This window comes from Varroa destructor, unplaced genomic scaffold (assembly GCF_002443255.2).
Source record: "Varroa destructor unplaced genomic scaffold, Vdes_3.0 BEIS01000007.1, whole genome shotgun sequence".
Taxonomy (NCBI): domain Eukaryota; kingdom Metazoa; phylum Arthropoda; class Arachnida; order Mesostigmata; family Varroidae; genus Varroa; species Varroa destructor.
Genome location: NW_019211460.1, coordinates 26,483,888 through 26,497,498, shown reverse-complemented (window position 1 = coordinate 26,497,498; position 13,611 = coordinate 26,483,888). Strand labels below are relative to the sequence as shown.

The following is a 13,611-nucleotide window of genomic DNA, read 5'->3' as shown; positions in this document are numbered from 1 at the left end:
AAATCACGTATACTTGTAGCGCTATGAAGATTAACGTGAATTTCTCATGCAATATGCGTTAAAGCGGGTTCCTCGGCGGAGCTCACGGATGGCCAACCGTATTGGCAGCCGTGCGCTCGCTCACACTCACTGGCTTCTGCTCCGAAGCCCGGAATCCTGCTATTGCTGCTGCTGCTGCCGCGGCTGTGTTTGTTATGAGTACTAGAAGTATCCTACAACCGTAGACGAGTGCTGTTACACACACAGTTTATAGCGAGCGATGCGAGCGCTGCTGCTGTTGTCTTATGGCTGTTCCCGCTCCCTGTCGTGTGATTGTGAGTGCATTTTATGCTGCTGCTGCTGCTACTACTGCTGCTGCTGCTGCTGCTGCTACCAGTAGTGAGTGGTGAGTGGTGGGGTGCTTTGCTGTGTTAACAGTGGCTCGGATATTGCCGAGTGTCGGAATCGCAAAATCATGTTGGAACTTGGGTGCCAGTGAACACCCAAATGGATACCCGCCGTGGCAAGGACCTATCTCGGTGAAACCCGCCGGAAGCACGTATCCGCGGGAGACTAGCGGAGCCCTTTCTACGTGAGGTTAGTTTTCACATGATGATTATTATTGTTACTACTACTGCCACCATCGTTTGGTGCTGTCTCCGAATGTGTTTGTGTGTGTGCGTATATATTTTGAGGACTCTGCTGTGGCAGGCAAATTGCTAGGCGCTTCCCGGCCCTCCGGTCGCTCCCAGTCATCAACAACGAACGACCGAACAAATACGAGAGAATATCTTGAGGTCTGTCCCGTAATGTGCGGCTGAATTGTTAGCCAGTCGCTTTCACGCATATAAATTTGTTCGATTCGGCGATGAAGATGTGACGGTCGAATGCCGCGTGAGATTGCTACTGTGCCGCTTTATACTCTTCGGGAAAAGTACGAACGATACAAGCAGGGCATAAAGACCGGCGCGATCTCGGCGCGCCGCGGTTTAGAGGTCTGAAACCTTGTTAGTGGTCGGAACCGTGTCAAACCCCATTTTGCTGAAACTAATATTTTTAATCATGTTATCATTATCGTTCAGAGCTTCACACAACTACAAGACCCTCTGCGAGATTAAGATTACTGGCAGTAGCAGCAGCGGCAACAGCAGCGTTCGGCGGGGACTCTATGAGTCAAGACAGAACTTAACTGGTGAATTAGCAGGCTATAGCTTTGATTCCGTCGTGCATTTATTTTCAGAGATGTGCACACGTACATACATATGTTTGTACATACATTATATGTGCATACATACATGTATATATATATACATTTATGTATGTATGTACATGCGAGTTTGCTGCTCAGTGCTGTTGTTGGTGGATGTAAAGGCATTGGCTCTTACTTTCCTACCGTCGGCAAGCGGGTCGAAGTGCACGGCGCCGAACGAATGATCCGTCAGCAGTTGTTTTAACCTGTTTAGGTTTGACCTGCTCATATATACCTGTGTGTGTACATATATTTATATATAGATATCGAAGTGCTTCGGTTCTGCTGCTTTCCTCCAATTTAGTGCGACCATAGCCACTAGTAGTGCTGCTGGTCACTATAAGTGACTGCGCTACTGTTGGTCTCAGGAATATTGTATCGGTAACGACAATAACAACAACCGCGCCAGCAACAACAACGCGAGACGTACAAGCGTGAAGTATCCCGTCATCGATGTGACTGCTGTCGTCATATTGGGCACCTATGACCGGCCTATTACGTCGCCGTTAATATGATGATGATGCCGATGATGACAGAGCTCCGTTTTGCATCAGAGACTATAGCGCATAGTGGGTAGGTAGCGTGTGGGGTTGAGCGTTTGGTTTATTTACGGTGAAAAAAAGGAAACTGTGCGGAGTAGAACAAACGTCAGTGGAAGAGAGTTTGCATGCATGACTTTTTTCATTCGTGGCCGCCACTACGAGATCAAGTAATGTTGCTCCTCTTGCGGAATCTCTTTTCCGCCATCAGCGTCGCGTGCTGCAGATGGCCATGTGTAAAGATCGCTTGCCCGTCCAGAGTTGTTTCGGCGACGGCAGCAGATTGACGAATGGCACGGACATGTGATCGGTCTTGGGGGAGCAGCGTGTTTGGCACCTGGATTCAAGCTAGATAGGTTCCAATGTTTGTTTTTGCGCTGCTTTTCTGACGTTGTTCCTGAACTATTCTAAGTCGAATCTCAGAAACTCGGTAGGGATTCAGGCCTGTTGTTGTGGGGGGGGGGGCAGTAATGGGTACGCATGCATGCGCCGGAGAACAAATTCAGGTTGAATACAGTTGTTTCATTTTCTATCGATTATAGTATGCCGGTGTAATACTTCAATTAAGGCTTTCATCAGGTGTTGTTATCCCAAATAATCGTCGTTGTAATGATGGCTGTGGTAGTGTCGTAAGGTAGATCCTTCTATTTTTGACGTAGTTCTGTTGTTTGTCGATGTATAGAAAAGGCGGTCTGAATGAGTGCGTCTTGCTCTGTATCCATCATCTAAGTCTTTTTGCCGAGTTGCCGCTTTCGTCAGTGCAAAAGAGTGATACACAAGTATAACAGCACTCAAGGATTGTGGAACAAGACATTTTTGTTAGGAAGCGTGAATAACTTCTAATTTGGCGTGCAACCTTCAAGGTTCATCGTTAATACTGATAATAAAAGTCGAGAATGACAATATATATATATGTAATAATACTGCTAATGATATTTAAATTGCTCAGTTTAACCCTTACGAATTCGCGGGTCTTTAGATCATCGAAATCGTACATCATAAGCAAACTTCTCGTATCACCGATGCCCTGTACAAATGCATAAACTTACAGGTATACAACTTAAAAAAAGTTGTGTATCTGTAGGTTTCGACATTAACATATTATTAATAATATTTTTTTCTTATTATCATTGAACTATTACTAAAGAACATTCTTGTTCCTCTCCAAGATGCTCTCCTATGCTGGCCACGATGATAGCGTAAGGTCAGTCTCAGCATATAGCGAATTTAGCTGCTTTAGCGCAATCACAATTATGCACGTAATAAAATAGAGGCAAAAATGATATAAAGGCATAGATCACCAGTGGCGTGGTGACCATTTGTTACGGCCGCGGTTGACAGTTCCGTAGTTGACCGCGGCGGTAACATCCGACGCTGCGAATGTTGATGCTGTTGTTATTGCTTCTGCTGCTGCTGCGCTCAACCGCGGCCCAACCAATCTGTTTAGCAGTTAGCCATAGCGGCAGTCCCCAGCAGTTCGTCGTCAGTACATCGATGCATACAACGGCAGAGGCCGTGTCTCGGTCGTGTCGGTGACGGGACGCATGTGTCCAATGTGAACGGGATGCCAAGGAACTGCCGCTCGCTCGTGTTCTTCATACGGCGCTACCGCTACCTCCACCGCTGCTGTTACTAGCGGACTTCTGTTGCTGCTGCTGTTATGTCGCCATGTCGCTCTCTCGGGGCTGTTGAGCGCCTGCCGCTGCCGCCGCCGCCACAGCCACAGCCAGTGCGCCAGGCTGTGACTGGCACCAACAGGACCCTCGCACTGCACAGCAGTGCTGCTGCTGCCCAATGGCCGCCCACAGCAACATGGCACTGTTAGACACATCGGCGTGTTGCTGTGCTTATGATCCTGCCGTCGATTGTCGCCGTGGCTGTAACCTTCCTCGTATCGTTGCAGCCGCTTGAACTGTTGTTGTGCTTCAAGCCGTTCTGCCGCGCCTGTAACATGTCCGTCGAAGTGCGAACGGAGGAGTGGGCCCCTGGGTGGCGCGGTGCGGTTCTACTGCGGCCCAGCACGGCGCTCCTGTCTGCCAACGTACAGGCGGGCGACCTCGTCTACCCGCCGTCATTATTGATGCTTGATACACTGCCGTTGCTACTATTCGGACAGCAGCGGCATCATGATCAAGGTTAACAGCAGCCATTCGGCTCGGCCATTACTGCTGGTTGATTCTAAACACTTGGTTTTGATTGTTAGCTTTAATAGAGCCGGCAGCAGCTTCAGAGCCTATTACGGCCGTTGCCCCTGTGCCTTTGAGACTGCGGCCGCCGACATGGAAAAGGCGCAATTTGGCGATTTGATAGCGATGTCAGAGTATGTATATACACGCTAACTGAAATAATGATAGCGTGGATGTCTGAACGTAGAAACACCTGCGCTGTGATCGGGGTTCGGTAGCCGGACGTTTAGCGTCGTTGATGCCTTCTGGTGGAATTGGTTGGCCTATCTACGCTACTCTATCGTCACTCTATTTTTACTTAAACCAGTTTGGACTGCGGTAAATGTTAAATGGCAAACGAGACAATGAGAGGATTAGAAACCAACAAAAAAAATATCGTTACCTTCAGGAACCATACTGGAGGCTGGATGCATACGGGGTGAAATGAAAGACGGTCAGGGTCGTATTATGGATGCCTGTAGAGTTCTTTGTGTTGAACAGTTTCTTGAGGTATCCAAGTCGAAACTACAATTTCTGACAGAGATAACATGGTTTTGATTTTGGGGTAGTAGCTGCGTATACGGATGAAAGGGGACACACGGAAAGTGGCTCTATGATTGTTATTTTCGTATATAAGAAGCGTGCCGTTCTATTGCCGTGCAACTCGGTATACATATTATCTTTAAATGAGAACGAATCTGTTTGCACACTTTTAAATTAGCGCAAACGCTATACTGTGTTGTTGTTGTTGTTTATCACTGCCCATGCGTGAGCCTGCTGGCTTGTTGTCCTCCGCTATTTGAAAAATGCTGAGTTTAGAGATCTATGGACACAATCTACGTCGCTAATGATAAAAACTGTGAAAGTGACTGAATTACGTAACGTCAAGAGACATAATATATGTTATGCACACGCGCCCAGCATCCACCTAATGGAGCTACCGGAAGGTTAGTGGGTGATCATGTGCATTTCGGTTGGATGCCACTTAGAACTTAATCTCTTCCTAAAAGCGTTCAGTACAGCTGTTCACTATGAACAAAATTCTTGCAGTGGTTGCGTCACGCAAACTTTCCACTCTTCGATCGAATAATATGCTCGTCCGAACCCGTGACACGATACGGCTTGTTTAATGGTAGGTTGATCTTTTGAAACGGCCATATAGATACTTTAGGCTGTTTAGAGCTCTTTATTTAGGCTTAGAGCTCTAAAAGGGCGGGCTATTCAAAACTGCTATCCAGTGCTTTAGTAATTAGTTATAATAATAAAAGGATAATTATAGGACATCTGGTTATCCTATAATATCCGGTTATTTTATGTACGCCAACATAGTTATACAAACAGTAATATAGCAGTAGTTTGCATTTTTTTTTGCGAAAAAATCTAATATTGCTTTCTTAACAATAGAGCCTGTGCATCAATGAACCTCTAATACAAACAGATTTCCCCAAAGGAATTTAATCAATTCAATAAGTAAAAATTAAAATAACTAAATATATAACTATAGCTATGTATGTGGAGATTATTATAACACAATTGCGATTATTATTGCAAATAGGATTCGATTTATCATTTGCCGGCTCTTAGCTTTTAGACATCACTTTCATGTTTTTTTTTTGGTGGCGGGATAAAAAAATCTTAATATTTTTATCTACGAAATAAACCTTGGTTTCTAGGGAAATATCTTTTTGCTATTGTGCGTTGTTGTCGAATTGTTGGCAGTCTCGTGATGCTTACATTCTCATCCTGGCTTAATCCGTTGCCCTACTGTGTAGCATACCTCTAAAGTCTTGCGTCGACATTCTGAATTCAGAATGACTTGTATTTTTTTTAGTTCACAGGTATAACAGATACTTTCACTGGGGACTTCGATTCGATAAATAGGGATGACTCAGAAGCGAGCAAAGTACAATGTGTATTTTCCGCTCTAAAAATAAAAATGTCTCCGGATGATCACCACCGTGAGTCACGGCAGTGTAACTATAATGATAAGCAAATGAAGTAGTGTTGAACTATCTCTCTGTCAATCGAACAATATTGTGCTAGTATTCAGCGGTATCAAACATATTTGAGCTACAAAATGTTTCACATGTTTTTTTTATACCAATTGAAAACGTCTCTGACAAAATTCCGATTAGAAATATCAACGAAAAATAGTTATTACATTCGTCGTGTCTTTGTCTGTTCTCTTGTCCAGGAGGTGATGGACTACCTGGCGACCGGCCAGTGCTGTCCGGTGTCGTCGGTCTCCTCGTCATCCGGTGGCGAATCTAGTTGCTCCGAGGATTCGTCCAACTCGAACTCATCCGATAACGACAACAACAACAACAACAACAACAACAATAACAACAACAACAATCGCGCATCGGATAAGGACAATGACTCTTCGAGGCATAGCAGTCACAGTCGAAGGAGCCTACCAAAGAGCCTACGTAGCGTTCGCGCTCAAAGGGAAACCCACGTCGCTGGCAAGAACGGCCAGCGCCGGTTGGATCACCGTGGGTCAGAAAGCGTCAGCGAGGCCGGAGGCGGTCACGATGCGACCGGAGGCAGTGCCAAAGGAACAATGGAACATTCGGATCTCGGATCATTTGGAAACGCCGAAATGCGTGTTAATGCACGTAAAGCATCAGGCAGTCGAAAAAGCTCAAACGCCGACAGCCGGCGGAGCAGTAGTCGAAGTGAAGACGGAAGCGGGTCCAGTAGTGGATCGAGTAGTGGCAGCCGAAGCCGGAGCCGAGGTAGCAGTTGTAACAGTGAAGAACGAAGAAGCAGCTGTTCGCGCAGCAGCTGCTCCGGAGGATCACGACGATCGCGAACTTCGCATACGTCACAAACGTCGTTTCACCAACAATTTCAATCGTCTGCTGTCATCCAACGGGATGGTAATGTCAAGATTAAGATACGTAAAGCTAGCCATCAACAACAAAATCTACAGCAGAAGCATAGTCAGACCCAACAGCAACATCACCATCACCGGCAACATCAGTCACAGACCTATCAGCAGCAAGGACAACAGCGAAGTCAACATCGTCATCCTTCTTCGCAGTCACTACGAAATACTCCTGAACGAAGTAGTCGCAAACGAAGTCGGCGGAAGAGTTCACCATCTGCGAGTGAGGCGGTGTCGGGCTCTGGTTCTGATTCGGACGAGTCCGCCGGCGATGGCGAGGAAAATGAGTCTGTCAAGTCCAGTGAGCGAGCCGGTCAACGAAGTCGAAGTGGTTCGAGCAGTTCGCATACGTCGCAGAGTAGCGGTGGCGATGACCGGAGTGCTATCAGTCGAAATCACACAACAGGCTCGAAAAGGGGAAGGGGGGAGATTGCCTCGAGCGATGAAGGCTCAAGAGATTCTTCATCCAGATCGTCAAGAGAACAGAGTCTGTCCAGATCGAGGTCCGCTTCTCGGTCGTCGGAAGCCTCGGGTAGCAGCCGGAGCAGCTGCTCCTGCTCGGGGGTAAGTTATGTAATATATATTTAAATGGAAGTAAGAAGCGCTATCTAAAGTAAGTGTTCTTAGCTTTACATTACTATAGACTGGCACGAGTTAGAAAAAAAATTTAACGGTATATATAAATGCTGCCATACAATCATACAAAAATGATAACTGGTAAGAACTTCACTAACCGAAAATTATGTATCATGCAAGATGTATGTATCTGTTAGGTGGTAGCGTACAGTTAGCAATCATGTAGCATGTAACTTCGCCTTGTTGATCGCTATGTTGATTATTTCACTCCGAAAGTCTGATCGTGTGATCCCAACTCTCTTCATGCATCTGTCAGAACGCACGCATTTTGTTTGTGAATTCTGTTATTTTTCACCGGTCACCTTCTGTAGAGCTGCAGTGGTAGTCGTTCGTCGAGCGGAGGCAGCCGCCGAAACAGTCGCGCGAGCTGTTCCACTTGCCGGAGTTCGGCGTCGTTGTCGTGCTGCGAGGAGCGTGAAAAACCCGCAGCCCTACAAGATGACGTCGTTCAGCCGGCTCCCCCAGCTGCTGCGGATAACGGCATCGCGTCCTCCATAGTGGACCCCTTGGCCGAGCCTGTCTCAACAACGACAACATTTGGACAGCGCCAAAGCCAGCAACAGCATCATGCTCATCGAAATCAACAGTTTAACCAAGAGCGTCAATCACAATCTCCTGCCTTGAGCAGTATCCTCAGCCATCAGCATTCTGTGCATAGCCACGCCCATCACACTCATACACACAGCAGTGCTACTGCAAATCTTCACAATATTTCGAATGCGAATAGTAATAGTAGTAGTGCGAATGCGGCCTCGATGATTGAGCCTCATCATCAACAATCCCACAACACATCTCATCATATTCAGTCCGCGTTAAGTCCTCACAGTTGCAGTCCGCCATCGGTGACTGTAACGTCGTTAAAACAGCCCGTCTACCTGGATTGTCAAGATAACCACGTTTCTCCTGATTCGGGTGTACAATCGTGTACCGAACTGTCACCGCAGCCATTGTTACCGTTGCATCTTACTGAACCGCCAAGTAGTTCGCTATTGCAGGTACGTGTGGAGAGCAATAGACGTGGGTGGTAAGGGGTGCAAGGGAAGTTAGATGAAAATAATAAGAGAGAAATTTTGATACGTAAAAAAAGAATATCGGTCACTCGTAAGGAACATTAAATATATTTTAAAAGAACTAGAAAGTAAAACGCAAACAGTTCCCCTGAGGTACATTTGCCTTTGTTTACTCTTTTACCGTAATGCTAATAGCAATAATAATCACGTCGTAATGTGGAAAATGCGGTTGCAGGTTCAGACATGGTTGACGACGGTCGATCCAGGAGCGCTTCCATTGAATGATCCGTGTCCTGTTTTGCCTCCACCAGTAGCTGAGAGTCAGAAGACCTCCGCATTGGTTGAGACAGTCGAGAAGGCTCTTGAGTTCTTCGGACCGGGAGGTTTGCTAGATCTCGGGGAACCGCCGGAACCTGAGTCGGAGCCAGAATCACAACAGCAGCGGCGGTCGGAACTTCAGCTGCACTCACTTATTACGGAACACCCGGAACCACAGGCGAAGGTAGAAGTTCGCCATGTGGACGTGGTGCACATCAACCACAGGGAAGCTCCGCCCCGCCGAGATGAGAACGAAGTTCATTCGAGATGCAAATCAGGAACTCCGGACAACGATTCAGGACCTTTGCCCCTGCGCATGCCGGAGATCATCGAGATCTCGCCACCCGTAAGTTTAACCTAATTATGGCTTAACATTCATACAATATTTACATCTCGACATGAGTCGACAAATTATAAAGTCAAAGACATATAACAGACACGATAGCTTGATATTCCGTTTATACACACATAAAAAGGAAAAAAAATTATATATATATATATATATATATATATATATATATATATATTCATGTCGTTTAAAAATCACATTTGAAAAAAATATTTTTTTCAACGTGATTTTCAAATGGTATGAACGACTAAATTTGTTTCTATTCTATACTAATCCTGCCTCTATTCTATGCTTTCCGGGTATAGCGACCAGCAACAGCTTCTTGTGTGGCGTCGCCCTCTCCTTCACCTACAACTCCTCGGACACAGCATGCGGGTTTGAATACGCCACGCGCGTGGGGAGGACACCTTATACCCCATGAGATGGTGCCTTCTGAATCGAACACTCCAAATACACCGTACACGCCTGCAGATCATAGCGTGCGGAGTCCTGGTCCAGGAGGATCGGCTCCACATTGCCTACTCAGCCCTGAGTCGTACGTTGTTGGCATGGGCTCTGCGAGATCGGGACGCAATATGAGTCCTACGCAACATATCCTTAGCCCAACGCCCCGCTACACACTCAGGTACTCATATCAAACACCACTCAGTGAAGCGGCCAGTACTCCTCAGGAACGAGGTGGCTCAATAGAGATTTTATCGGCAAACTGCACACCAGCAGTACGAACGTCTCTGCACTCGCCAGCGCAGTATGACAACATCTCATCGCAGGACGAAGACCTGAGTGAGTCTGAGGAGCAGACACATAAGCGACATGACTCGTCCACTCTAGAGGCATCCGATAAACGGACTAACGATCTAGAGTACAGCGGTTGCCGACCTGGTCCGGACCATAAAGCACGACAAAGGGACGACCGAATAGCTGTGATCGAAACGCAAGAAAGGCGGTCGGATGATGCTCCTGAAGAAGACGCCGAAGACGATGATGATTTAGAGCGAGAGCATCCAAGTCGTGCGGCCAGCGAGGTCGACGAAGACCCCGAAGAGGAAGTAGACGAGGATGATGTGCGACGAACAGGCGATGATGATATGGACGACATGGATATCCGGCCAGATGATATCTTGCGCCCCAAGGGCAAGTTGATTGTGAAGCGTAAGTTTACTCCGGAACCACCAGCGGAGTCGACATCGATGAGCCCGCTAAATGATTACGATCTCGGAATCGCTGGTCGGGGTGTATCCGAAAGTCCTATACTGTCACCTCACATCAACTCATGCCCCGACTATGACGACCAGCATCAGCGGGCATCAGTAGATATTACCAGTGCGGACTTGTCTGCACTAGATGGTGATCGAGAGGAACAGCCGGGGAAGCCTTCTGAAGAGGATGATGACGATCTCAATGATCTGCTAGGTTGCGTTCAGCAATCAATCAAGGAGCAGGATTTTAAGGAGGAGCCGTACTCACCTTTGATGCAGTTGCCATTACCAGATCTACACAAAACCGCCGGCGGTAGCAGCAAGGAAAAAACAGGTGTAAGAGATCAAGGCCAAAATCGGTTACTAGAAGCGGTCGGTTCCACCGGTAGGACTACGAATGACAGAACGAGATGCGTAACGGGGTGCGCTCAGCAGCCAGCCAGCGGACAATCACTGGACCAGGATCGACCACCGGCTGCTGCTAAGACTAAAAAGAAGAAATCACGTCCAACTGAAAGGGACTTCCGGGTTGCGGAAGAACTTTCTCAGTTGGCCGAGACCTTTCTATGCATAGCTGCTGAACCCTGGACGAAACGGCCTAGCCAAGTAGCATCTGCCGACAGTTCATCTATCGGTAAAGACATGGACGTCAATCCGATGTTTCGTCGGGAGAATTTTCTACGACGCGTCAGTGCTCTGCCAGTGATTCGTATGTGCACCTGCGGGGCGTCGAGTTCACGTTCCAACCGGAAAAAGCGAGCTAATCGAACCGGCTTCCCAAGCGTGAGGAAGGGACGACGAGGCTGTTTACTTTGTTGTGCAAGTAAAAGGACCCCCACACCCCCAGTGACCACAATAGCTGCAGTTATGCCTGCTACTGCTACAAATACTACTGCCGCTCATACTACAGGGCAGCAGCGGCAGCACCTAGCGCCGCTCTCATTGCCGTTAGTAGTAGTGCCCGCCGCAGAAACCTTGCCTACCAAATCCTCGTTGCAAAGGGAAACTCGTGGCGCGGATACGAAGACGAGGTCGAAAATGTCAGAGTTAGAGAGGCAGTCCGAACGCCTGGGAAGTGCGGCTGCAAGGCCCGCACGAAGATCTACCCGAGAAAAAACCGAGGAATCGAAGAATCGCAGCACAAATAAAGATAGGGAAAAAGAGCAGGATCCATCAATTGAGATCATTTCTGTTGCGAAACGGCCGGTGAGTCGATTACGAAGCAGAGAGGTTTCATCGTCGACGGAATCGCCAAAGGTACGCAAGATCTCGAAATATAGAGTAACAACGTTTTTTTCGTAGCCGTTTGTTTTTGATACTATAGCCATCCATTTTCATCGTAATAATTAGGTGTTGATGCTACGCGGCATAGTTTTTCTATTTTAGCTGGGGCATCTGGAGGTTTCCAATGACCTGATAGTGAATTAACTAATCTTTCTTCAATTTTTTTTCTGTAATTACTATCTCAGTCACCCCTTTCACCCATACAACCCAAGGAAGGATCACGACCAACGCTGAAATCAAAATTAAAAGCAAAAGGAGCTAAAGAGAAGTTGATCTCGAATGAGGGCTCGAGGTTACAAGAGCCACTTAACACTACCACGACTACGTTTACTACCCCCACTAATCGCGAAGAAAAGGAGCAACAGCACACATTTGGAGAAATACCCTTGGGCCTGGTTCCTGCGGAACACGCGATTGCTCTCACGCCAATTCTGGAGCGAATTGAGGAGGAGCCGACGTTAGCTTCACCGGCGCCGGCAATCAATGCGCCATCAGTCAATGATGAAAATCTCTCAAAGACACCCGATGATCTCGCATCTGCTTCACTCGCAACGAAGCGCGGCCGTGGGCGACCGCCCAAGACGACAGCACTGAAGAAACTCCTCGAGGAGAGTCGCTACATACTAGAAATGGGCGAAAAGAACGGTACGGTGATTCCACCGAAGGCAGAGATACCTGTGCTCAAGGAAGGTGGCCGTTCGAGAAGACGTGCCGCTATCGAAACCATGGAACGGCTAGCAAAAGCCGCCAAAGGTGATGAAAAGGTCGATGACGAACTAGTAAATGACGGAGAACTGTCCGATGAATCGGAGCCGATCGTTCGGCCTAAGAAGGCAAAGCTTGAGTTTGAGAAAGTAAAGGAAGGTCAAGACAAGATCGACAGAACGTTACAAAAAGATAAAGTGTTGGAGAAATTGGTTAACTTGTCTGTCGTTATGGACAAAACTTATGAGACGGAAAATGAAGCCTTAGAAGGAGACAAAATTTTAGAAAGCAACACTAGTAAATCCTTGGATAAGGACAAAGCCTTGGAAAAGGCTAGAACTCTAGATAGGGGCATGAGCCGAGAAAAGGACAGAGCGTTGGTGAAAGATGAAGTTCGTGAGGAGGACAAAGCGGCGACTGAAAAAATTAAACCGCTAGAGAGGGATAGTAAAATGTTTAAGAAGGACTTGAAAAGCCTTAATGAGAATGGCCAGGCTCAACTTATCAAGGAAGTGCCTAAAGTATGTGAGGGACACGATATCGACACGGAGGTCAATCGTATCCTGCAACCCCTGTCTCCAGTAACTGACGCTGATAGTAATTCGCTGACACAACCGGCTGCTAGTTTTACGGAAGACACGGTACCGGTTGTGCGGTTAACCGACGTTGTACGAGATGGCGTCGTTAGTATTAAGGAAAAAAAGGAGGTGAAACAGCTCGAAGAGAAGAAACCTATCGACATGCGGGCGGTATCACCAGAGATAGACGATCTATTCGTAGATGATAGTCGTTTAGTGGAAACAACGGATGCTCCGATAAAGGTTGACGTTGTGCTTGCAGAGGAAGAGATGCTCCCAAAGAAGGCAAGCTCACGAAAAAGAGGCCGCCACAAGAAGCTCAAGACAGAGAGAAGCTCCGACCAAAAGGACAAAAAAAAGGAACGGCGAAAGCGACCAGAGAAACAGAGCATAAATAGTAATCGTGATGATCGAATAGAAGAAATTAGTTGTAAATTAGCGCTTCGCCGTGAGGACATGACTCTTGAGGAGCTTGAGGAAGCCGAAAAGCGTAGCGAAGACATGACGTTGGAGGAACTAGCTGAACGAAGTGGCGATATAGATGTATCCCGCTCAGAAAATTTGCATCACAGAAGACATCGCCACCGCGATCACAGGCGAAAGGAGTCGGGAAGACACCGAAGCCGGAAGGATATCGTTGAGCCTACTGAAAATGGAGCAGACGAGCCTGAGGAAGAAGGTAACTAGTTTTAATGACTTTATGTATATAT

The 13,611-nt window shown here is 47.1% G+C and overlaps 1 protein-coding gene across 9 annotated transcripts; it reads left to right on the top strand.

The window, feature by feature from the left end:
* Positions 1 to 136: 136 nt before the first annotated feature.
* Positions 137 to 13,580, top strand: LOC111254310 (uncharacterized; the record flags this gene model as incomplete). 9 transcript variants are annotated; one of them, XM_086974253.1, is given in 8 exon segments in its annotated part: positions 137 to 576; positions 4,983 to 5,064; positions 5,771 to 5,890; positions 6,127 to 7,386; positions 7,770 to 8,453; positions 8,704 to 9,132; positions 9,441 to 11,591; positions 11,804 to 13,580. In XM_086974253.1, coding segments are annotated over 6 exon segments (6,313 nt in total), but the record flags the coding sequence as incomplete, so codon positions are not given.
* Positions 13,581 to 13,611: the final 31 nt, after the last annotated feature.